This window comes from Gracilinanus agilis, chromosome 2, assembly GCF_016433145.1.
Source record: "Gracilinanus agilis isolate LMUSP501 chromosome 2, AgileGrace, whole genome shotgun sequence".
NCBI lineage: Eukaryota > Metazoa > Chordata > Mammalia > Didelphimorphia > Didelphidae > Gracilinanus > Gracilinanus agilis.
In genome coordinates, this window is record NC_058131.1 from 104534522 (window position 1) to 104558762 (window position 24241).

Below are 24241 nucleotides of genomic sequence, written 5' to 3' on the forward strand. Positions count from 1 at the left end.
AGGAAGGAAGGAAGGAAGGAAGGAAGGAAGGAAGGAAGGAAGGAAGGAAGGAAGGAAGGAAGGAAGAAAGAAAGTGATTATTATGGTATCAGGTAGATTAAGACACAAACTTGGAAAAAGACAATGATGTCAAAGCAGCTATGACCAAAATTTCAAAGAAAAAAATGTGAATTAAACACAAACCTACCAAGAATTCCTGGAAGAGTTAAAAAGTGATTTTTAAAATCACAGTGGAAGGGGAAAAAATGGGGGAAAAAATGAGTGAAACAAGAAAATTATGAAATTACAATTAAGAGCTTGATAAAAGAGGCACAAAAATGCTAAAGAAAAGAACACTTTAAAAACAGAATTGGCAAAATGGAGACAGCACAAAACTTCATTGATGAATATAACTCCTATAAAAGCAGAATTAGCCAAATGGAAGAAGAGGTACAGAAGCTCACTAAAGGAAATAATTTTTTTAAATGGAATTGAGCAAGTGGAAGGTAATTGGAACATTAAGAAACAACAAAATAAATAAATAACTAAATAGTAATCATAATTGTAAATGTGAATGGGATGAATTCGCCCATAAAATGGAAGTGGGTACCAGAATAAATTAAAAAGGAGAATCCAACAATATAATGTTTATAAGACACACACTTGAAATAGAAACACACACACAAAGATAAGGGGCTGGTAAACTCTATTATGCTTTAGCTCAGTGGTTCCCAAACTTCTTTGGCCTACCATCCTCTTTCCAGAAAAAATATTACTTAGCCCCCTGGAAATTAATTTTCAAAAAATTTTAATAGCAATTAATAGGAAAGATAAATGCACCTGTGGCCATCACTGCTCCCCCTGGATCACTGCAGCACCCACCAAGGGGCGGTAGCGCCCACTTTGGGAATCACTGCTTTAGCTGAAGTTAAAAGGGCAGGAGTAATTGATCAAGACAATGATCCAAGATAATTCCAAAGGACTCCATGATGAAAAGTACTATCCATCTCTAGAAAGATGAACTCAAGAAGAGGGAGGAGTTGAGATCTCCAAGTCCACCTCCTATTTCAAAATATCAACCAAGCTGGACTGTCAGGGGAGGTCCAAAGGAGAAATGATAAAGCCAATAAGAAAGAAAACATATCTCCCTATAAAAAAGACCATTTGAGTTTTCAGAGCAATTCTTTCAAATAAGAGGCAGATACAATGGACCCATCTTTTATTAATAGATCGCATACTATTATAAAGATGTTATTCTTAAGAAAATTGACTCATGTTATTTATTGGTTAAAATTCCAATCACTACATATACTTTTCTCACTTTATTTTTCTTGCCTTTTTGTGTTCTGTTTTGTTTTTGCAAAATAGTTAATATGGAATTTTGTTTTGCATAACTTTGGATGTGTAGTTGATATATTGCTTACCTTCTCAATGGGTAAGGTAGAAGCGGGAGGGATAGAGAAAATTTGAAACTCAAAAAATATTTTAAATGTTAAAAAATTATTTTAAAGGTAACTGGGAAATACGTAACAAAATAAATAAAAATAATTTTTTGTGAACTCATATCCTTCTACTCAGAATACTTCCTTCTTGTTTCACACCACCACTCTTAGGGTATGGGTTCTTTTTCTATAAAAGATAGGAGATGAGGGCAGCTAGGTGACTCAGTGGATAGAGTCTCTGGCCTAGAAATGGGAGGACCTGGAGTAAAATCTGGTCTCAGACATGTCCTGTGTGACCCTGGGCAAGTCACTTAACCTTGTCACAGTGCCACCTTGGAACTGATATTAAGTATCAATTCTAAAAACAAAAGGTTAGAGTTTTGGATTTCTTTAAAGGTTACAAAAAGAGGAAATGTTAAGTTGAAAGAGGTCCTCAATTATGTGAGGAAAAGATGATATCAACTATATAGTAGTTAGACAAGTAATCACTAGATCAATCAAAAGAAAGATAATTTGAAAACATTACATATAACTGGCTCAAAATTTATAAATATTTTTGAGGAAGGCACTTGGAAGAAGAAAGTCAAGTAATTCTTTTTAGAATCATTTAAAACCAAAAATAAAATCACAATTTTAAGAAGGGTTTGTCTAAAGATGCTAATTTTAGAAGTCTTACCAAAGACAAAGACAAAGATGGGATAGATCTGGTAGACTTTGAAACTGAGAAAAAAATTTAACTAGTATGACAGAACAAAGTATAAGGTATAACTGATTTTGTGCTATATTAACTGAAAGCCAAGTGGCCAAAGCAAATACAAAAATTCTAAACTAAAAATTTCCATTGCTAGATGTACAAGCTAACAAATCATAACATGTGAGCTGAAACATATCATTGGGACAATCTTAAGCAAAGCAATTCAATAACAAAATATCTTATTAACTTAGGAAATGAAAGCAGAACACAAATGAAAAAAGTTAGGATTGAATGGGACTGGATCTGTGATTGTATATGCACCATTTCTGAAACTTAGTCTTAAAAAGTTGCCTCCAAAAGCATTCATTAGTTAAGTGACTTGCCTAGGTCATACCAATATGTGAGGCAGAACTTGAACTCAGGTCTTTGAGACTCCAAGACATATTCTCTATCTACTATACTACATGGTGAACACAGTGAGCCTCTTCAAAAATATCAACCAACCAATAAAATGCATTTACTAATGTCCTACTATGCCACAAACTGGAATTTAGGATCATAGAAATAAGAATTGGAAATGACCTCCATCTAGTTCAATTTCCTCATTTTACAAATGAGGAAACTGAAGACAAGTGATTTGCTTCCCAGTAACATACATAAAAAAAGATAATGGTAAAAATAAAATTCAAAACCAGGTCCTCTAACCCAAAACCAGGTCCTCTAACCCCAAATCTTGCATTGTTCCATTGTACCATTCTTTAGTGCAAAATAAACCTGGTATCAGATAGCTTAAAGCCATACAACTTTAACTCTTCTTTAAAGTATAGTAATGTGATTGTCTATGCTATCAATAATAGTTCATAATTTAAGGAAATGTCAGAAAGGATATGATAGCTTCCTAGCCTCTCATTTGCTCCTGGCTGTTTAAAAAGCTGAGATAATAGGTGAAAATATATTATTTGCTGAAAAATACCTAAACTTCTTTTGCATAATTGAATAGCAATACCAAAAGACTATTAAAAAAAACCTCTGATGTCTTTTTTTAAAAATACATACTTTTTCTACAGTGGGGTGCCCTTCTCATTCACATTGTTACTCTTGCATTTGGTAATTTTCTTTCCAAGGACAAAAATTATATTCACTTGAACTTGGCTGCTTGGAGGCCGTTTTCTTATAAAAGCAAAAACCATATTATCTTTGAGTTTCCTAAAATGAGACAATAATTTGACAGACTCTCTTTTCATACATACATCTTTGTGGAATTATTCTCATTCTCTAAGATATAATCAACTATACTGTCGAGTAACTGAGAAGGTAGAAGTAATTATATTTACAGTAAACTGTCCTAGTTTTTCTCAAGATTTCTGAGGGTTAAGAATATGAGTCAAAGGGAAGCAAGGAAGTAAATTAAGGTAGAGTTGTGTATCTACAAACCACATTTCCACTGAAAGGAAAATTGATGTCAAATTTTGCCTGATATACTAGCTCATAAAAAGGCAACAAAAGAAATCCTGATAGTATTCATTCAAATCAATGCAATGTGTTGTATCAACACAGAAGTAAGGTTCTAGTGATAAAATTATGAAAAATAACAGTCCCTGACTGCCCTTAAATGGCAGTTGGTAAAATAATAGTTACTATAACAAATATAACAAATAGAAAATAAATATGATAAAGTAGGTCCAGCCAAGAATATCAATGGGGGAGGGGGGGAAGTAAAAAAAATGGAAAAGAAAGGCAGCCTAGCAGTATCAGATCTCAAACTGTACAGGTATCCCTTTCACATTGTAGGGGTTAGAAGCATAGTACTCTACCCTCTCCCCAAATCTGGAAAATCCACATAAAATTTTTCATCTCAGCAATTTCTGTAATCCTCTCCATTGAAGAGTATGTGTAATGTGCTATAAATGTCCATATATCACACCACCACCCCCAACAAGAGACTGAGAAATTGTATTAGTTGGCATATAGAGTAAGAGGGAAATTTAGGTATTTTATAGATATGTATTTAAATTGTGGCCACCAGGAATCAACAATTCAGGTTGATTCCGTAATTAAATCAGACCCAAGTCAGCATCGGGTTAAGGCAATTTATTTACTATTAGGAAAGTAAAGTATAGGAATAAAGAGAAAGGGAGAGGTTAGTCCAGGCCTGCGAGGCCTGGATGAGAGAAGGTTAAAAGGCTAAATAAATTAGGCTGCAAGCCACAAGGTCTAGCAACCAGATAGGCTAGTGCCTACTTAAGGCAGAGTTTTGGAAGCGGCCTAGGTAGGCCAAGGAAATCAGCCTAACTTGCCCACGTGACCATGCTGAGTAGAAGCTGTCTGTGGTCTCAGGAGCTCCTTCAGCACTAAGTTCAAGGTGGGATCTGCCTCCACAGGAAGTATCCAACATACTTAAAGAGATAGTGTCTTTCGTCACTTCCGGTGGGTCCACCTCTAATTCAAGTGGACAAATGGCAGTCTCTACATTGATTTGGACTGCCCAAAGGGCAGTCCCTTATTCTTGATTTGTAATTGTCACGTGTGGGTAACTCGTCCCCCCTCCACATTAAGGGAGGTGAGGATTACATCATTTCTATGCTTAGGGTAAGTAAGAGTTTAACTATGAATGGGCTAGAGCTAATTCTATTTACACAATCCCCGCTGATGATCATTTTGGGTGCCTAGTCACCCCAAGTGATCATTTTACAAAACATCTTATACCCACAAAGGTCTTGAAACTACAATAGTTAGAGAGGAATTTGGAAGATGCCATTTAAAAGTATATATATATTTTTTCTATGGACACGTGGGGACTATCAAACTACATTTCCCATGGTCCAATGGGTTTCCAGTTTCCGGTTCTTTGGGCGTGGGGACGCAGGTGTCCCCACACATAGGACAGTTTAAATGGGAGGAGATCCGAAACTAAGGGCTTTGGACCTCCCTGAGGGCTGGCTAGAAGATGGGCTCCAGCTGTAAATGTAAAAGATAGGCACGGTCTTATATATATTTTCAGCATCAGCATGGCTTTAATTAAACTACTAATTTCTATATTTATATCAGTCTTTATCATTTTTAATCGTAACAGGACTTCAACACCTTCAGCTTGGAATTCATGTGGCCTGGGGCATTGTCCAAAAGCAGTGCAGCTTTAAAGGGTAATCCCTTGTTGGCAAAATATTTTCTAACTCCCAGCACGAATCACTTATGGAACCAGTCCAAAAAAAGGCTTTGGTCATGTTAAAATTCTTGGGAAATGTATTTTAATTTATAATTACTTATTAAATAGTAAAAAGTGGGCCAGAGAAAGAAAAGACACTAGCTACATGTGGCCAGTTGTTCCCTTTGCAAACCTCTTCCCCCAGGAATCTGCACCAACCTTAGGCCACTGGGGCTTTCCTAGCCACCTCCCCTCTCTATGGTCCAAAGGCAACAGAGTTCTATTTCCTTTCCCTAGTCCCATTTATGGTGCTTATGGTGTCACTTTTCTGAGCCTCTCTGATTGGAGGGCTCCAACCTTAATCTGGGCAGGAAGCAGGTCTTCCAGATAACAGGGAGTCTCAAGGTCTCCAGCATCCCTATGCATGTCAGTTCTCCTCCTCTCCCACTGTCTTGATGTGACCAGAGAATGAAACAGGTTATAACTTAATCCATTCAGGATCAATCCAATCCAAACTAATCAAACTTAGTGTCAAAACTCTCCCTTTAAAATTCAAGGCTGATTTTAGGGTGTCAAGAAAAAGAAAAAGGGCAAGAACAAGTATTAAATTCTCAGTCATTCATGCTTTCTTTTGAACATCAAGAAGTTAGGTAGCAGGTATTTGCCCTTTCCTTTCAAATGTCAAGGATTAGCAGTTTGATATATCAGAGCTGTCTTTATTATGAACCTCATGACAGCACAAAAGAGCTCTATCCCTTTGGGCTTTAAAACCTAGGACTCACTTCTCTACTTGGCTGATATATGTCGTCTGAGGCATTTTTTTTTCAAATATAAGGCAATTTCATCAACACTGAATATCTGTTCTAGTTTATAGTCTTTCTCTTCAATTTCTTCAGAGGTTCAGGAAACTCTAGCTGCTTCTTGATCTACTCTCCCATTAGTTTTACATTGTTCCAGATAATTTTATTTTTCACTTTCAAACCAGACTTTGCTGGTCTGAAAATCCATTAGGATAAGTTTTTCACATTCATTTTCCTTTAGGGAATCATGTAAAGACTTAGCCTTTTTTTTTTTTTTTTTTTTTTGGTATGATGCTAGAGTCTACCAGAATGTCGTTTTTCTAACAATCCTACACAAAAAGAATGCTGCACTTTCCTCTTGAGATGGGATTTCCATGGTTTATGCAAATTATTTGCAATTGTCTGTGTAGCTAGAACAACAGCTTCACAGATTGCCTTTTCTTTTTTCTTGATAGATTTTATGGTCAACTCATTAATATCACAATGGAAGCCAACCTCAGCAGTTATTTTGCCTTAAAGAAGAATATTCTACTTTTTCTTCATGTTTATCACTTTCTTTGTTTCTTGAGATCACTTTCCAAATCACTAAGAACACTATGCGTGGAACTCATGATTTTAATAGATTATGGCATAAGATATGAGAAATTCAAAATGCAAATGTCACTGCAAGGTCCCCATGAGATGTCACATGAGAGACTACCATAAACATGTTGAACATCCCAAAAATAAAGTGGAAAACCACAGTCCTCTTACTACAAATTTAATTTTAAGAAAAAATTTTTATAGCTGTTCATTTATGTTATTAAATTGTAAAATATACACTGTACAGGTAATATTATACATAACAGTACACACATTCTATGCATTTATAAGTTAAACTTTTTAAGATAGCTACATTTCTAGTCTTTGTGTGTAATCTGCTAGCTTTCATGTTCTTTTTGCAACCTTTAACTTTTTACTTATTTTAACTTTAAAAAGGAAATTGTGTATATTTATTGTATTAAAAGATAAAATATATTGACATTATATAATGTTATACATATATTTTAACATTTCTGAGTTCCTAAGCTTTTTCTGTGTTGTCCACTGGCCTTTATGTGTTATCTTCAGCTTCCACAAAACTCAAAAAAAAAAAGAAAATTCCCATTTAATTTCTAATGTCAACCCACAATATATCAAAACTTCAAAGAGAAAATTGAGAAGTGGAAGAGATAGCTGTATTACAAAGTGGTGGGCAGCAGAATGACTCATCTTCCTGAGTTCAAATCTGGCCTCAGACACTTACTAGCTATGTGACTCTGAGCAAGTCACTTAACTGTGTATGCCTCAGTTTTCCTCATCTATAAAATGAGCTGGAGAAGGAAATGGCATCACTTTGATAGCTTTTCCAAGAAAACCCTAAATGGGATCATGAAGAGTCTGAAACTGAAAAATAACTAAACAACAATTACAAAGCAATAATCATCAAAAACAATCTAGTACTGGCTAATAAACAGAGTAATCGATCAGTGAATTAGATTGGGTACACAATAAACAGTAGTAAAACATCATAGCAATCTAGTGTTTAACAAATACAAAGATCCAAGATTTGGGGACAAAAATTCACTATATGACAAAGATTGCTAAGAAAACTGAGAAGAGATTTGGCAAAAAGTAGGTATAGACAGTGATTCCCAAAGTGGGCACCACCGCCCCCTGGTGGATGCTGCGGCAATCCGGGGCGGGGCAGTGATGGCCACAGATGCATTTATCTTTCCTATTAATTGCTATTAAAAGTTTTTAAAAAATTAATTTCCAGGGGGCTAAGTAATATTTTTTTCTAGAAAGGGGGTGGTAGGCCAAAAAAGTTTGGGAACCACTGGACCAACATCTCACACAGTATTCCAAGATATACCAAGTCAAAATGGATTCATGATTTAGACACAAAGGATGATAAGATAAGCAAATTAGCAGAGTATAGAATAATTTACTTGTCAGATCTATGGAAAAAGAAAGAATTTATAAACAAACAAGGGATGTAGCATTACAGGATATGAAATGGGTAATTTTAATGACACTAAATTAAAAAGGGTTTGCAAAAACAAAACCAACACAGCCAAATTTTAAGGAAAATAGGAAACTGGGGGAAATTATTTAGAGTAAATTTCTCTGATAAAGTTCTCATTTCTCAAATAGAGATGTGAGCACAATTTTAAGACTACAAGTCATTCTCCAACTAAGAAATGCTCAAAAGGTATGAAAAGGCAGTTTTCAGAAGAAGAAATCAAAGCTATTTATAGCCATATTAAAAATGCTCTACATCACTATTGATTAAAGAAATGCAAATTAATACAACTCTGAGATATAACCTCATATTTATCAGTTTAGCTAATATGGCAGAAAAAGGGAAATGCCAAATGTTGGAGGGGATGTGGAAAAATTGGAACACTGATGCACTACTAGAGTTGTGAATGGATCCAACCATTCTGGAGAGCAATTTGGAACTATGCCCAAAGAATTATAAAACTATGCATACTCTTTGACCCAGCAATGCTACTACTACTAGCTCTCTATACCAAAGAGATCAAAGGAAAAGGCCTTATATGTACAAAAATATTTATAGCAGCTCTTTATATGATAGCAAAGAATTGGAAATTGAGAGGATACTCATCAACTGAAAATGGCTGAAGAAGGTGGCATATGAATGTGATGGACTACTATGGTTCTATAAGAAATGCTGAGTAGGATTCTTTCAAAAAAAACCTGAGAAGACTTGTATGAACTGAAGCAAAGTGAATTGAACAGAACCATAACAAAAACACTGTAGGAAATAATGGCAATATTGTATGATGATCAACTGTTAATGATTTAATTATTCTGAATACAATGATCCAAGACAATTCAGAAGGAAAATACTAGTCAATTCCAGTGAAAGAAGTGATAAGAGTCTGAATTCAGAAGGAAGCATTTCTTTTTCTTGAGGATTTTTTTTTGGACTTTATTTTCTCTTGCAGTGTGGCTAATATGGAAATGTTTTGCATTACTGCACATGAATAATCTACATAAAATTGCTTGCCTTCTCGAGAAGGGGGAAGGGTAAGAGGAAGACAATTTTAGAAATACTAAAAGAAATTTTTTTACATGTAATTTGAGAAAATAAAATGCAGGGGGGAAAAGACACCAAGTTCTATGACAATGTTTGAGGACCCAAACTAGTACTAATACAAACTAGTAATAAAATGTGACCATTTCCATCTAGGAATCAGGAGCAAGAGACCATCCTTCATAAAGAATCACAACCAAAATTTAAAGTGCAACATTTTAACACCAAAACAGCAAAGAAGGAAGAGGCTCAGACTTGCAGTCAAGAAGCAGAGAGGCTCAAATTTCAGCTTGGATATTTATGAGCTTTGGGGTGACCATGGAGAAATCACTTGGCCTCTGGTACTTCATCTATAAAATATTTGCACTCATAGAATTGACATATAAGCATTTTAAAGTTTGCAAAGGGATTTACGCACGTTATCTTACTTGATTTTCAAAGGAATTCTGTAATAAAATCAGCCCTTTTATCATTCCCTTTTCCAGATGAAGAAAATGAGGCTCAGAGTCACAGCTAGTGTGTCAGTCGCGATTCGAACCCAGACGTCTCGACACAAAGACCAGAGCTGTCTCCACTAAACCAGGGACATCCTTACAGTGGAAAAAAGGCCATTTGTAAAACTTACAATGCCATATGAAAGCAAGGAGGATAGGGGAAGAGTCTACAGCTGCTAACCAAACTCCTCTCCAAACTTTGTTTTTTGAGACAAAAACATAAGCAGAAACGAAGTTGCTGTAAACAGCCTCCTGGAGAGGTGGTGCCTGGGCAGAAATCCAAATTCTGGAGCAGTACACAGCGTCTCTCCTCCGGAGCCAGCACCTCCCTCGGCCCTAATCTGGACAGCGCCAGGTGCCAGCCCTCCGGGCTTCAACAACAACTTCCCCCCCCATCCCCCGCCCCCCTAATGGTTGGAGGGGGGCCGAGGCGGAGGAAAGTCCACTTCCCGAAAAGCATTGTGGGCATGGTAGTTCCCGGCACACAAAACGGACAGGGAAAAGAGACAAGAAGAAATATTGAAGTCTGTAGTCCTACGAAGAGAAAAAGCCTCAGTTCTTCTTGAACCAAGAATACAGAAAAATTGAATCCTCAAGAAACAGGCTCAGAGAAGTTGAAGACAGATTTCCCAGAATGCCTTGCGTGACCCGCGGCTGCGCAGCCGTCACGCCTACGCCTGGATAGCCGGTTAGTTGCCGCTCCGGGAGACGAGGGGCTCGGGAGGCTGGAGAGGGGAAGAGACTGCGGAGGAAAATGTGGGTTTTCGGCTATGGGTCCCTCATCTGGAAGGTGGATTTCCCCTATCAGGACAAACTGGTCGGGTCCATCACAGGCTACAGCCGGCGCTTCTGGCAGGGCAGCACCGACCACCGCGGGGTCCCCGGCAAGGTGAGGAACCAGCCCCGACCTCCGCTGCTGCCCCTTCCCACCCGGGCCCCAGCTCACCCCTAGCGACCCTGACACCCCCCTCCATAGCACACACAAACACACACACACACACTTTCTCCACCGTTAAAGCTTCAGGGACGCCAAGACAAAGTTATTCTACTCAGTCCTGTCTGCATCCTCCTTAAGTACCTACAAGCCCAAATTACCCCAAAATGCATTTAAGGAGAAAAACAGGGATGTTAACTGTTACCGAGGAGGCATTGCTTACTTTTGGAAAAGTCGCTGTGGCAGAGGCAAAATATATAGGGTTTATAATCTAGGAAGTGGCCTCCACTATTGGGTTTTGGTGCTAAAACGAGGTTTCATGGGGTCAAGTCACAACAAGACCAAACAGGTGAATTTAACTTGTCTTATCAAGCAGCACTGAAATCAACTTGGCCACAATATGTTTTCCAGTAATTTCCAGGCATTTAGCCTGGAAATTTCTACATTCTGCCATTAAAACCTGTACTAATTTGGATTCAAATATACACTATTTGTTATAATTTGTTATAAAAGACAGAACTTTTACAAACTACTCAGGGTGCTCAAATTAGACTTGAATGAGTGATCAAAAGGAAAGCAATTGTCATTGTCACTACTGAGAAAGCCATTTACTGAATGCACTTGATGATAAATAGAATCACTAATTAACCAATGTATATTTTTCTGTTACTTCCTCACTAATGCTAAATTAAGGAAACTTTGTTTCCTTTATCCTTCCTATTATCTTCTTCTCAACCATTACAATCCTCATTTATGAGCATTCCTCTCTTATCTAAGTCAGTTTTATATTGCCTTAAATGTTTGATTTATATCATTTATTCTTGAAGAAAATAAAGTTTTGAAAACAGAGCTCTAAATCTGATGATCCCTTTCATCCTTTTAAATATTGATAAACAATATATAATAATTATATATAATAACATTATAGATTGATGAAACTTCTTAAGATAAGTTACTCAAATTTAAGTTTCCTTTTTGCAAAGTACATTCTTTACAAGCATAGGAAGTAGGGCAAATGTCATCCTCATTTTGCAGATTAGGAAATTTAGTCTCAGAAAAGTGAAGTGATTTACTCACACAGTCTTATAAAGCTTAAGGGTCAGAGGTAGGATTTCAACCTAATAATTGTTTTCATATTCACCTTTCAGATGCTGGGACAGGAGAACCATTGCCCAGAGTTTTGTTTTTATTTTTTAAACTTTTTCAATCCATCGGGTAAATGAACAACCAAAGGGACAAGTTTTTTAAAAGGATATATATTTAAGGATGCAGTTTGAAATGGGAGAAGAAAAAACGACAGGGCTTTACGCCAGAATTATAGCAGTAGCTGACACTTATTTAGGTTTTAAAGTTTACAAAATTTACAAACCCTCATTTCATCCTCACAACGTAAGAAGTATTGTCTCCATTTTTTATACTTAAGGCTTACTGACTTGTTTATAGTCACAGAACTAGTAAGTGTCAGAGACAGGATCCATACCTAAGTCTTAAGTTATAGGTTGTGAAAGCAAATGATCAGAAGTGGGGAAGCAGAATTTTATGACATCAAAAAGTAAATGCTAAACACTTTCCACCTACAATTTACCTAAGGTTTGATTTCTCCTTAGGTTGTTGATATGTACAGGGAGAAGTTAAAGATTGAGGATGAGATAATACTTAAATAGTGAGGCCAATGCAAATAATGTAGACCAACAGAAATTTCAGAAAACAAATATTGATTTTTTAAAAATTATTCAAGACTGATTAACATTTAACTTTTCCACATTAAAATCTATTTTGAAATAATTTTCACTAGCATACCAGCTGCTTTATTAATCTTTTTAAATGAATCTGCTATTGGCATCAGTAACTATCACAGAAGACAAAGGACAGAGAGTTTGATCATTCAAAATAGTAGGAAAAACCTCAGGTTTCAAAAATGAAGAAAAGACTACCTCACACACACACAAAAGCCAACATCTATTTCTAGTAAAAGATTTACTTTGATGTGATCATTAGCAATCATTAATGTGAGTAATAAAGCAGCATATAGACTCCTGGTGATTTAGTGAATAAAAGCATCTAATCATTAACAATCAAATATATAAAAATAGTAATTGATTATTTTCATACATAAGTTGATCAAAGGTGGAAAGGTATAAAACCCCTGCAGTTCTACTTATTCTTTTACTTAAAATAACCTGTAAATTAAATTTCCTTTTGCTGTTAATCATTTTCCAAGTTAGATCTAACCAAAGAAATATGAAAAATATACATCATAATTTCACTTTGAAATCTTACACTAATTTGATTATATAAGTGGTCAATGTTTTATAGATTCTAAGTACTCTTGACAAATGATACAACAGATTGCAAATATATCCAGCAAATTAGAAGTGATATAGATGCTAACAGGTTGAGCAATTTAAAGCAGCATATATACTCCCAATGATTCAGTAAATAATAGCATCTAATCATTAACAATGTAATATGTAAAAATAGTTTATGTCCATACAGTGCTTTGACACTTAAAATCATAAATCTAGGGCTAGAAGGAACCTTAGAAACCAACTAATCCCAGTTGCTTCATTTTATATATGAAGACACTAAAGCCAAAATGCTAAATATGCATTTATTTTATAATTTTTTAATAAATGGAATCAAGATACTTAATATCACAATGAGTCATCACCCCAAACGTGGTTTATTTTTCTAATGTGAAATGGCATTTTTACACAATATCAAAAGGAAGGAAACAGGTTAATATGCAATACATATTTGCTGATCAGCATTTCTATGTCTATTAGGAATATTCTTGAAATACTTTTTCAGTCAAACAAAATAAAAATTGACCCTTTGAAAGGTTTTGCACAGCCATGGGTTTCAGATAATTTAACCTAGTTTTAAATTATCCCCTTTCACAAAGGAAATTTATTTTTAAAGTATTAAGTTCTATAGTTCAAGACCTAAAAATGTGATTTCATAGATGTGGGTGCCTTAATGAATAGTCTCACACTGCAATGACTGAAAAAATAGTTCATCTGGTGGCCATCCCTGAGATGATAAACCTATCAGAATGTAATTGGATTTGAAGTCAGAAGACCAGTTTTTAACAGGGCATCAGCTTTTCCTCTCTGTAAAAGTGAAAGAACCGATTAGCTTATGCTGAAGATCCCTTCTCTTTTTAAATCCTATTGATTTTCATTCTAGATCTCTCAAAACTATTTTGCATTATTTCACCTGGCCATTTATTATAGAGTAGTAGAAGGAACACTAGATTTGGAATCATGACTTAAGAGTCTAATCCCAGCTCTGATACTTATCAGTTATCTTGGGAAAATCATTTAACTACTTTAGGTGGGATGTGGACCTGATCAAGGCCTAAATTAGACCTTTAAGACATGGTTCAAGGGCTACTTATCTAAACCATGCAGATGACATTAAAAGGCTTAGAGAAGGAGAGTACTAACAAGTAGAAGGATAAAGTAGGTTTCCCATAGGAAGCACATGAGTTGAACCTTGAAAGAAGCTAAGGATTTTAAGAGGCAGAAATGAAGAAATGAATTCTAGCCAACAGCCTATGCAAATTCAATCAATCAGCAGTCATTTTGTATTAGACTATTATGAGCCAGACATAGTGCCACCTCTCAGGGAACTAGATAGAAGATGGAAAAGCAAGGAGACTATTTTGGCTATGTGAAGGGGAATAAAGTGCAAAAAGTTGGGGAAAAAATGGGCTGGAGCCATTCTTGTGAAGGGTTTTCAATGCCAGAGGTTTTTGTATTTTATCCCAGAAGTAGCAAATCACTAAATGTCATGGGGCAATGAAAGGTCATGGTCAGACTTTCACTTGAGAAAGATCATTTTGGCAGCAATGTAGAAGATATAATGAAGAGAGGAAAGATTAAATACCAAAATTCCAATTAGGAAGCTGCTATAGTAGTCCAGGCCAGAGCTAATTGAATATATGAACTTGTTAGGTGTCTTGAGGGCAGGGACTGTTTTTTTGCTGCTTTTTTGTATATACTTAGCATAAGGCCTGGCATATAGTAGATACTTAATAAAGTTTTATTGATGTGAATGAAGAGAATAGGACATGAGATGTGGAAGTAGCATCTACAAATTGAAGCTCACTCTTAAGATTGTGAACCTTAGTGATTAAAAAAAAAAATGGCAGATAAGCCCTCAAAAGAAATAGAGAAGTTTGAGAGGTAGGAGTTGGTTTAGGAATAGAAAGCAATAAGTTCCATTTTCTACAGATCGAGTTTATGATTTCTTTGGAATCTCTGGAAAATGCAGTTATTGATCCTAAAAGGAAAGTGGTCATTCAGAATTAAAATTTGAAAGAGAATAAGCCTGGATCTGGAAGTCATCTACACAGAGAAAACTGAAACCTTGGGAAGCCCTATAATCTACAAGAGAAAAGGGCCCAAGACAAAGTCTTCGAGGACACCTAGAGATGAGGATGGGATTAGAATAAAGTTCAAGCAAAGTTATAAAAACCTCTGGCATTAAGCAAGTGGTCCAACAGGTGGGAGAACTAAGAGAGAGCAAGATCTTAAAAACTGGGATGGCTGGTTTCCTAACTATTCTCTGGTCATGCCACTGTCTGCTTCTGTTCTTTTTAGTGACATCTATTTAATGCTGTGTCTATTTAAATTCTTTACATATTACAAGGCCCAGTTTTACCTCCACAAAAACCTTAATCATGAGCATTCAAGATATTTGCTTTATAAATTCCTAGAGTACTTATAATCTGGACTACAAAATTTAGTACTTATTCTCTTTATTTCCTATATGTTTTTATCTCCCCAAGTTCATTTAGGGTGAGGACCATGTCTTATTTGTTTCCCCCTACTAATTTTTCATCAATATCAAGATCAAGAATTCCCTGAGTAAGGAAATTCCCTCTACTAACATATATATCAACACCTGCTCTCCACCTAAAGATAACAAAAAGGATTGTTTTCAAAGTTATATTATGAAATAAAGGATAATTAAGGAAGAGATAGGATTTTTACTTGGATCAATAGGATGATAACTGATAACAGAATAAAGCAGAAGTGCTAATTCTTTAGGCTGGAGACACAACAAAATGAAAAATGAGATGGAGCAGCTAGGTGGCTCAGTGCATAGTCAGGTCTGGAGACAGAAGGTCCTGGTTTTAAATCTAGCCTCAGATACTTCTAGCAGTGTGTTTAGGGGCAAGTCACTTAACCCCAGTTGCCCATCCCTTACTACTCTACTGCCTTGGAATTAATCCTTAGTGTTGATTCTAAAACAAGATATGAGGGTGTTGATTCTAAAACAAGATATGAGGTGACATCAGAAAGATCATGGAAAATAGGAGAGGTAGCACAACTATTCTAAACAAATATCTAGACAAGGAAACAGTTTTTACAAAGAATAAACTTTGATTTATCATGGCTTAATTAAGAATAGAACAAACTAAAAACATCTAGATCAGAGGAATGATATGGATGTAATTTACTTAAATTTTAGCAAAGCTTTTCACAAAATCTCATATACTTTTCTTGTGGAAAAGATGAAGAGATATGTAGATCAGATAGTAATACAGTGAAATGGATTCAGAACTAATTATAGCCAGCCTGAAAGAATAGTTATTAATGGTTCAATATCAGTATGGCAGAAGATCTCTTGTGGAACACTCTGGGGATCTGTATCTGGCCTTACTGTTTAATATTTTTATCACTATCTTGGGTAAAGTTATAGATGATAGTTTCATCAAATTTGCAGATGACAGAAAACTTATAGGGATAACTTAACACTGGACTGCCAGGATCTAAAATAATCTTGAATGGCTAGAACAGTGGTATCAAATAGAAATAGGGACCACTAGTCCTTACACAAGGATCTCTGTGGGCCACAAAATGACTTAGTTTTTAAAATGTAAAGTTATCTGTTTTAATGATTTTGTTTTTAAAATGTCAAGTTATCTATGTTTTATTTAGTTTGTTTAAACAGTTTCCAATTACATTTTAATTTTTCATTCCCCCAGTGTTTGCCACTTCTAGGGTACAGAATTAAACAGCATCTAAGAAGATAATTAAAGTAGGGATAAATGTAAAGTCTGCACTTAAGTACAAAAAAAATCAACTTCAAAAATATGATGGAGAAGGCTTGATAAGATAGCAATTGTTCTGAAAAGGATCCCATGGTTTCTTAGTGAACTGCAAGTACAAGATAATTTAGTAGTATGATGTGGCAGCCAAAAAAATAATCTGGGTTGTATTTAGAGGGGCATAGTTCACAGTTTTCAGGGAATGGAGCTCATAATCCCATTTTTAAGCTGTGATCTGTTTTATACACCAAACCTTTTTAAAGCACATTGATATAGTAGAGTGTCCAGAGGAGGTCTACTTGATGAAGGGCTTTGAGTTCATGATATGAAAATACATTGACTCCAAGGAGACATGATAGCTTTGTTCAAGGATTTGGAAAAGCAATCACATGGAACAAGAATTTGGCTTGTTTTGGCCCCAAAAGGCAGAGAAAAACAAGTAAAGGCTGCAGAGTCAAATAAACCTAATAACAGGAAAACCTTCCTAACAATTAAGAGTTGTCCAAAAAGTAGAATGGATTGTTTAGGAAGATGGTAGGATCCCACTCCCTGGAGGTTTTCAAGCAGAAATTGGACAAATACTTATTGAGTATATTATAGTGGCAATTATTTCCATATGTGGATTAGATTAGGTGACTATTGTTTCTCAATCTCAAAAATGTGTGGTCTTCTAGTCTTAGAGAGGTTGTCTCTATATCAGTAGGTTACAGTGACTTACCCAGATCACATAGCCATTATATCAGATATAGCACTTGAACCCAGATCTTCCCCACTCCACATGAGATTCTGCCAACTACTGTCCTACTTTTTCTGTATCATCCTACCCCATACAATATTGAAAAGTAATGTAGTAAGTTAATGATGATTTTAAAATAATCTATGGCATTTAAGAAATTCATCTGGAAAATAAATAAGTTTTTTAATATTTCCAAAACACTAAGTAAACTCAAACTATCAAAGAAACCACATGTACCATTATTAAAAATTATAATTTTTATTAATGAAAGTGGCACAACAGAAAACTAGAAATACTTATAGCAATTTTATTTTTTTAAAATACTATGTTGAGTTAAAATTTTTGAAAAACATAATGATGAGGTGGAAAGAGGAATAGGCCAGCTTGGGATCAGGAAGACTTAGGTTCAAGTCTTGCTTCTGGCAAATACTAGGCATATAATGAAGATGATAATACCTCTAATTACTACCCTGTGAGGATTAAATGAGAGAATGTATGAAGTGCTTTATAAATCTTAAAAGTCAGCTCTTCTGAAGAAAGTAGCTCGTGACCTCTGAGAAATACAGGCTACCTAGTTCTCTAGCAGAAGCTCCCTCTATTCTGTTGGTGCCCCCTGCAAAATGGTACCCAGGCATATCATAATTTTACTTTCAAACTTTCTTATAAAAATAAACAAATGTTTTGTTTTACTTGTGGTTTGTCTCACCTTGCCTTTAATTTTGGAATCATCTCTGTCCATGTTTTCTAGTTTTCAATCTATATCATAATACAACCAATATAAATTCACTGACTTTTAGGGAAAAAAAATCAGTATATTTTCTGATTCAATACACTTCATATTATAAAATATGAAAACTAAGTCCTTTGCTGAACATGATTGTATTAACTTGGTATATAATGTTTCTATTTTAGCTATAGGTTGATAGTACTATTCAGTTTTATTTTTTATTGGTTAAAAGATTTTAAGGCTTTTTTTAAAAAAATATTTTTGAAATTTTTTCCAGCCTGGAAGAGTTGTGACTCTTGTTGAAGATCCTGGGGTATGGTACAGTTTTTTTATAAAGATGTCTATATGAAATTATAAGAAATGTATCCCACTGCAATCAAAACGGGCAAAGAAGTGCTAAAGGGAGGTGGCATAATAGACGGAGAAATGCACGGCTATCCTAATTCTAGGATCCCCAGTTATTTGAAGTTAAGACATCCTTTTGATCGTTGGTTTGGTTTCAGGTCTGTAGGGGGAGATGGTTATATAGAGGTAGACATGGTATAAATAACAAAATGAAATAAAACACTTTGAGGCGTTTTTTAAAATAATGTATATTTGAGTAAACTTACAACATTCCTTCAAAAAAATTTAGACATTCAAATCACAAAAACAATGTTAAAGATTTTTTGTGGGGGTTGAAGATAGATCTATAATGTCAGAAGTCCCTTGAGAAGATCAGCTCACTGTCCCACAACAAAAATACATTCCATCCATACACATATACATCCACATACAAAAATAGAGATGTTTGTATATGTGTGTATTCCTGTCCCCAAGGCTGGTTCTCTACCTATTATGCCACATGACCTCACAAACTGACTACCATTATCATTTAACAGATTTACTAAAAAATAGATTTCTACCTTTCCATAAATCTGTCAGAGAATATCAACTGAGTGTCAACCTCATGATGTCTAAGGGAAGCTCATTTTTATTCCATAACTCCCTAGTGCTAAATTGTTCATAATTAGTCAATGCTGGACAGATATAGGTAGATCAGAGGATAGAGAGGTAGGCCTGGAATTGGGAGAACCTGGGTTCAACTGTGGCCTCAGACACTTCCTTGCTGTGTGACCCTGGGCAAGTCATTTAACCTCAGTTGCCTAGACCTTACCATTCTTCTGCCTTTAGAAACAATACTTAGTATTGGTTCTAAGAAAGAAAGTAAGGGTTTAAAGAAATAATAATGATTAATCAATGCAACTTTAAAGTCATTCCCCATTTACAAAGACAATCTAATCATTAGATTAACAACCTGCTTGGCAATTCTTTCTTTTATTGACTGAATTTTATTAACAGTCCTTAGGACAATGTTTTGTACATGAGGAAACTCCACATGTTTAAGTAGTTCATATTCCTCAATTTCTAGGGAATTTTTTTACTTACCAGTTTAGGGGGATTAACGGTTAATTTCACAAAGTTTTCCAAAAAATAAGATTGAAGAGTTAATTTTATAAAGCAAATGCATCATCATACTTTATAATATGAACAATTTAATGCTATAAATTAGAAAATGCATTGATGCATGTTTTTATGTGGTAAAGATTTTAAACAAAAAATTGTAAATATAAACCCCAAAATGAACAATTAATAAATGACATTTGATTTTGTAAACCACTTTAATCAATTTATCTATTCAAAAATATGATTAGCAACCTAGAGTTTAATGACTAAAGGCTTTCCACCAGCTTTATAGCTATAGCTTCCACTTTTCTCACATTTTTAATCAAGTATCTAACTTAGCATATGCTTTAACTTTAAACACAAGAAATTAAAAAACAGTCCTCTTTCTCTATGTCCACTGAACAAGTCAAATGTTAGAAGTACATTGCTTTAGTTATTTGTTTTTTTATGCCTTCTCTTTATATAAAAATGGATAGACAACCACCAAAAATAGTTTTATTTTAAAATAAAATGATGACTATTATTCTAGAATAAGATGCTGTTTTTTAAAGGTACTTCCTTCACTTGTAGCCACTCATTGAAAACTACAAAATATTATTGAAAGACTTAGGCAAAAGAAAAAAATTCACAAAGTGGTTATTGGTTACCATGTAGCATAAAAATCTCTTGTTTCTGAGAAGTGATATATGGAGAGAAATGTTTAATATATATAAATATATATATATATGCATATATATATATATTCACTTTCATTGCAGTCTCACTAAATATAAATTAAGAATAAATATAAATACTCCAGTGAAACTGTGATCCCACTGATGTGGTTATTTCCTACCTATGCCTGTCCATCTTGTATGACTCAACCATGTCCTACCGTAAATTCACCAATGGAGTCCAACCAGCATGCTGGATGCCTTTTTGACATGAGGATATCAATGTAAGACATGAGCTGTTCTTTGGTTATCCCTTACTCTGGCTAAGTGACTGGACCCTCTTTTTCAATCCTAGATTAGAGAAGAAAGAAAGAAAAAACAATAGCATAGACTATTTCCCAACTGTGCCAACAGCAAAAAAGAATCTTAATGCCTAAAGATGCCTCCTCAATATGATTTAAAATTTTCAAAAATACTCTGGATATAATATTTTCCCATGTTTTGTAAATATTTTACCTATCTTTTAAAACATAAGATGAATTTGCCTACTTTTATTCTTCTGTAGGGTTGTGTATGGGGTGTTGCATACCGTCTACCAGCAGGAAAAGAAGAGGAAGTGAAAGCATATCTGGATTTCAGAGAGAAAGGAGGCTACAGGACTACAACAGTCATTTTCTACCCAAAAGATCACACCATGAAACCATTCAGTGTACTATTATATATTGGAACATGTGATAATCCTAATTACCTTGGTCCAGCCCCTCTAGAAGACATTGCTGAACAGATTTTTAATGCAGCTGGTCCTAGTGGAAGAAATACTGAATATCTTTTTGAACTTGCAAATTCCATCAGGAATCTTGTGCCAGAAGATGCAGATGAGCATCTCTTTTCCTTGGAAAAATTAGTAAAGGAACTTTCTGAACGAAAACAGAACCTCAATTGCATATAAAGAGATAATCATTGATTTTGCAAACAAACATTGCATCTTCAGGGTAATGGTTTCTCCTACATGTCATTTATAATCTTTTTCTTAATGGTGTGTTCAGGATAATATAGTTTGCTATTTGTAGTCTGCAAATGGAAAAACTACATACACATCTGTGTTCAAGCATTTGTAAAAGTCCCCAGCTAATCAGATTTAAATAAGGTCCAGTCTCTTAAGCTATAAGACAATGACTCTTTTTTCCATTAGGAATATATTCTTTAGAATTATACAGCTAAAGAAATCAGTATGCATCCTGTTTTGAGAATATTAAACAAAATACAAATATAAATTTTAAATTTGGTGAGAAACAAGATGACCTGAGGACTCTTGCTATGTTTTAGCCTTAGAAAGTAAAGTAGTTTTCTAATATCACATCTTCCCCTTCATTAATTTGGAAACATTAAATAGTGGGTAAGTTTGTCCTTTGATACAAGTGTACAAATAGCTATATCCTAGGAGAACAAATACATTTTACCCCTAGGCCATCAATTGTGGAAGAACAATCTCTATATCTACCAACCTGCCAAGTTAATACTGTTTTGAAATTACTGGAGAACCAAACTGAAACCTGAAATTCCGTAGCATGTATCTATGCTTGTAAAATTAATTCTGTAACAAACCATGGTTAAAAATGCAAAAACTTAAGACTAGCATGTGATTGTTATGTATATATATATATAGTGTAATAAACAAAGATTTCAGTCCTCACTCCTCTGTGTTTTTCAAGGTTTGTCAGTCCCTTTAAGCTTAAACTAAACTAACATTTTCATATAAAAATTTTCCTGTGAATAATTATGTATTATACCTTATCTTCTTGAATAGCAATTTTTTTGCAAATATGTAATTATTACAGAACATAACTTATTAACCCTGACATACTATGAATCAATAATTTAGAACTAGTAGTGGCCTTTAAAAGATTAAACATGGGTTTTCATGGGTTCCTAAGTTGGGGTCTGGGAATTTATTTAAATATTTTTGTAACTATATTTTCATAGAATTGGTTTCCTTTGTAATCTCATGAATTTTGTTTTGGGAATCTAAAAATATTCTAAAAAAATATCCAGAGAAAACTGTGGGAACAGAAATGCAGAAGAAAAACATATGACTGATCATGCGGTTCGATGGGAATGTGATTGGGGTTTTGATGTTGAAAGTTCACTCTATTGCAAATATGAATAACATGGAAATGGGTTTTGAACAGTGATACATGTATAAAGATACTGGAGTGGTTTAACATTTCTTTCTCTAGTTATATGCAGAAAGGGATTAAGTGATTCATCCAGGGTCACACAGCTAGTGTCTGAGGTCAGATTTGTTCTTTCTTACTCCAGACCCCTTGCTCTACGGTAGGTGCTTTATAAATATTTATTGGCTGAGAAAATGATGAAATAGGGTGATAAGTCTGTTGTAGGAACATACCATACCTATACCTATCCCAGTTTCCTCTATCATTTCAGTTCTAATCCTCTTCAGTAATTTATAGTCTTAAGACAGTTTCCTAAGGTCCAGAAAGACTAAATGATTTGCTCAGGATCAGTTAAGTTGACATGTTATCAGTCATAGACTTGAACTCAGATGATATTGGCAACTCTAAGGTCAAGTTTCTAACCACTACACAATAATTGTTGTTTTGGTTTTTTTTTTTAAATAGGCCTATTAAGGTAAGACATTTTTTAAAAATCACAAAGACTTGAATCAGAAATTAACTAGTCACAATCTCAGAACTGAAAGCAATATCACAGTTTTAATCCAAATCAGAGTAAGAATTCATTTTATAATAAAGACAACCTAATCACTTCAGAGAAGAGGGGCAGAATGGAATGAAGTAAGAGAATGAGCACTAGATGTGGAAACTAGACCTGAGTTCTAATCCCAATTCATCGAGTTACTAATTTAAATCACAACCTCTAGGTCTCAGCTTCCTCATCTATAAAATGAGAGTTGGACTAAGACAATTTTTGAGATCCTTTCCTGCTTTATGATCCTAAGACTTGCTGAAGAGTCACTCACAAAAGCAGTATTAGCTGGAAGTGGAACCCAAGTTTCTTGGCTCCCAGGTCAGTAGGCTTTCCAAAACACTACACTCCCCCACCCCCCATTTATATTGGATTGCAAAATATTGCTAAGGGTTTTTTGTTTGGGGATCTCTTTACACAGTTACACTCATTCCTAAGTCTTTTTAGTTGCACTGGTGTAGATACATGGAAATACAGCACCGCTTCAATACTGTATATCCTTCAAAAACTATAATGCTATACTATAAAATAATAAAGGGGGAGAGAATGAAAGGCAGAGAAAATGTGACTCATTTCTTTCTCCCTCTCCCCAGTAGAAATCAAGATTGATTATACATGAAGATAGAGCTGAACTGAGGGGTGGTGATAATTTCAACAGTAACAGGAAAGGTTCAAATGGAGAGAAGGTTTGGAGGAGAAAGATAATAATTCCATTTTGGACATGTTGAGTTTAAATTTCTATAAGACATCTAGTTAGAAACATCCAACAGTTTCTAACTCTTAACAGGTAGTTAAGAGACTCAAGTCTGGAAGCTGGAAAAGAGCTTTTAAGGTTGGATAAGTAAATCTGGGAATCATGAGAGCAAATGAGATCTCTGCGTTAAATAGTAGAGAGGGAAAAGAGAAGAGAGCTCAGGACAGATTTCTAGGAGATGCTCACCTTTAGTATTTGTAACCCAGTTGAAGGTCCAGCAGAAGACAATCAGAGGAAACAATGAGATAGGTTGGAGGACAACCCAGGTACAGTAGTGTCATAGAAGCCTAGAAAGAAGAGGGAATCAGGGAAAAGAAGGTAATTAATAATATTAAAGGCTACAGAGAATCCAAGAAGAATGAAAACAGGAAAGGCCATTAGATTTGGCAATTAAATAACCGGTAACCCACAGGATGCAATCTACAAGTAGTTTACTAAAATTTTCAAATGACACTACTTTGAAATAAAATTTTGAAATTTTGGCTATTAATAAGATACCATCACTGAGCATTGAACATCTTGGATTTAGTATTAATTTAACTTTGTGTCTAGAATTCTATGACTCTTCTT

At 34.9% G+C, this 24241-nt stretch overlaps 1 protein-coding gene across 3 annotated transcripts; it reads left to right on the plus strand.

Annotated features, from left to right (window-relative positions):
• Nucleotides 1-10351: 10351 nt before the first annotated feature.
• Nucleotides 10352-21886, plus strand: CHAC2 (ChaC glutathione specific gamma-glutamylcyclotransferase 2). 3 transcript variants are annotated; one of them, XM_044660662.1, is made up of 3 exons: nucleotides 10352-10525; nucleotides 18372-18407; nucleotides 20759-21886. In XM_044660662.1, the coding sequence occupies exons 1-3, from the start codon at nucleotides 10391-10393 to the stop codon at nucleotides 21140-21142; spliced, it is 555 nt and encodes a 184-aa protein (XP_044516597.1). In that variant the 5' UTR covers nucleotides 10352-10390; the 3' UTR covers nucleotides 21143-21886. The 3 variants fall into 3 exon arrangements, with proteins under 3 accessions (XP_044516597.1, XP_044516598.1, XP_044516599.1); XM_044660663.1 differs by lacking the exon at nucleotides 18372-18407; XM_044660664.1 differs by lacking the exon at nucleotides 10352-10525 and having other exon boundaries at nucleotides 18390-18412.
• Nucleotides 21887-24241: the final 2355 nt, after the last annotated feature.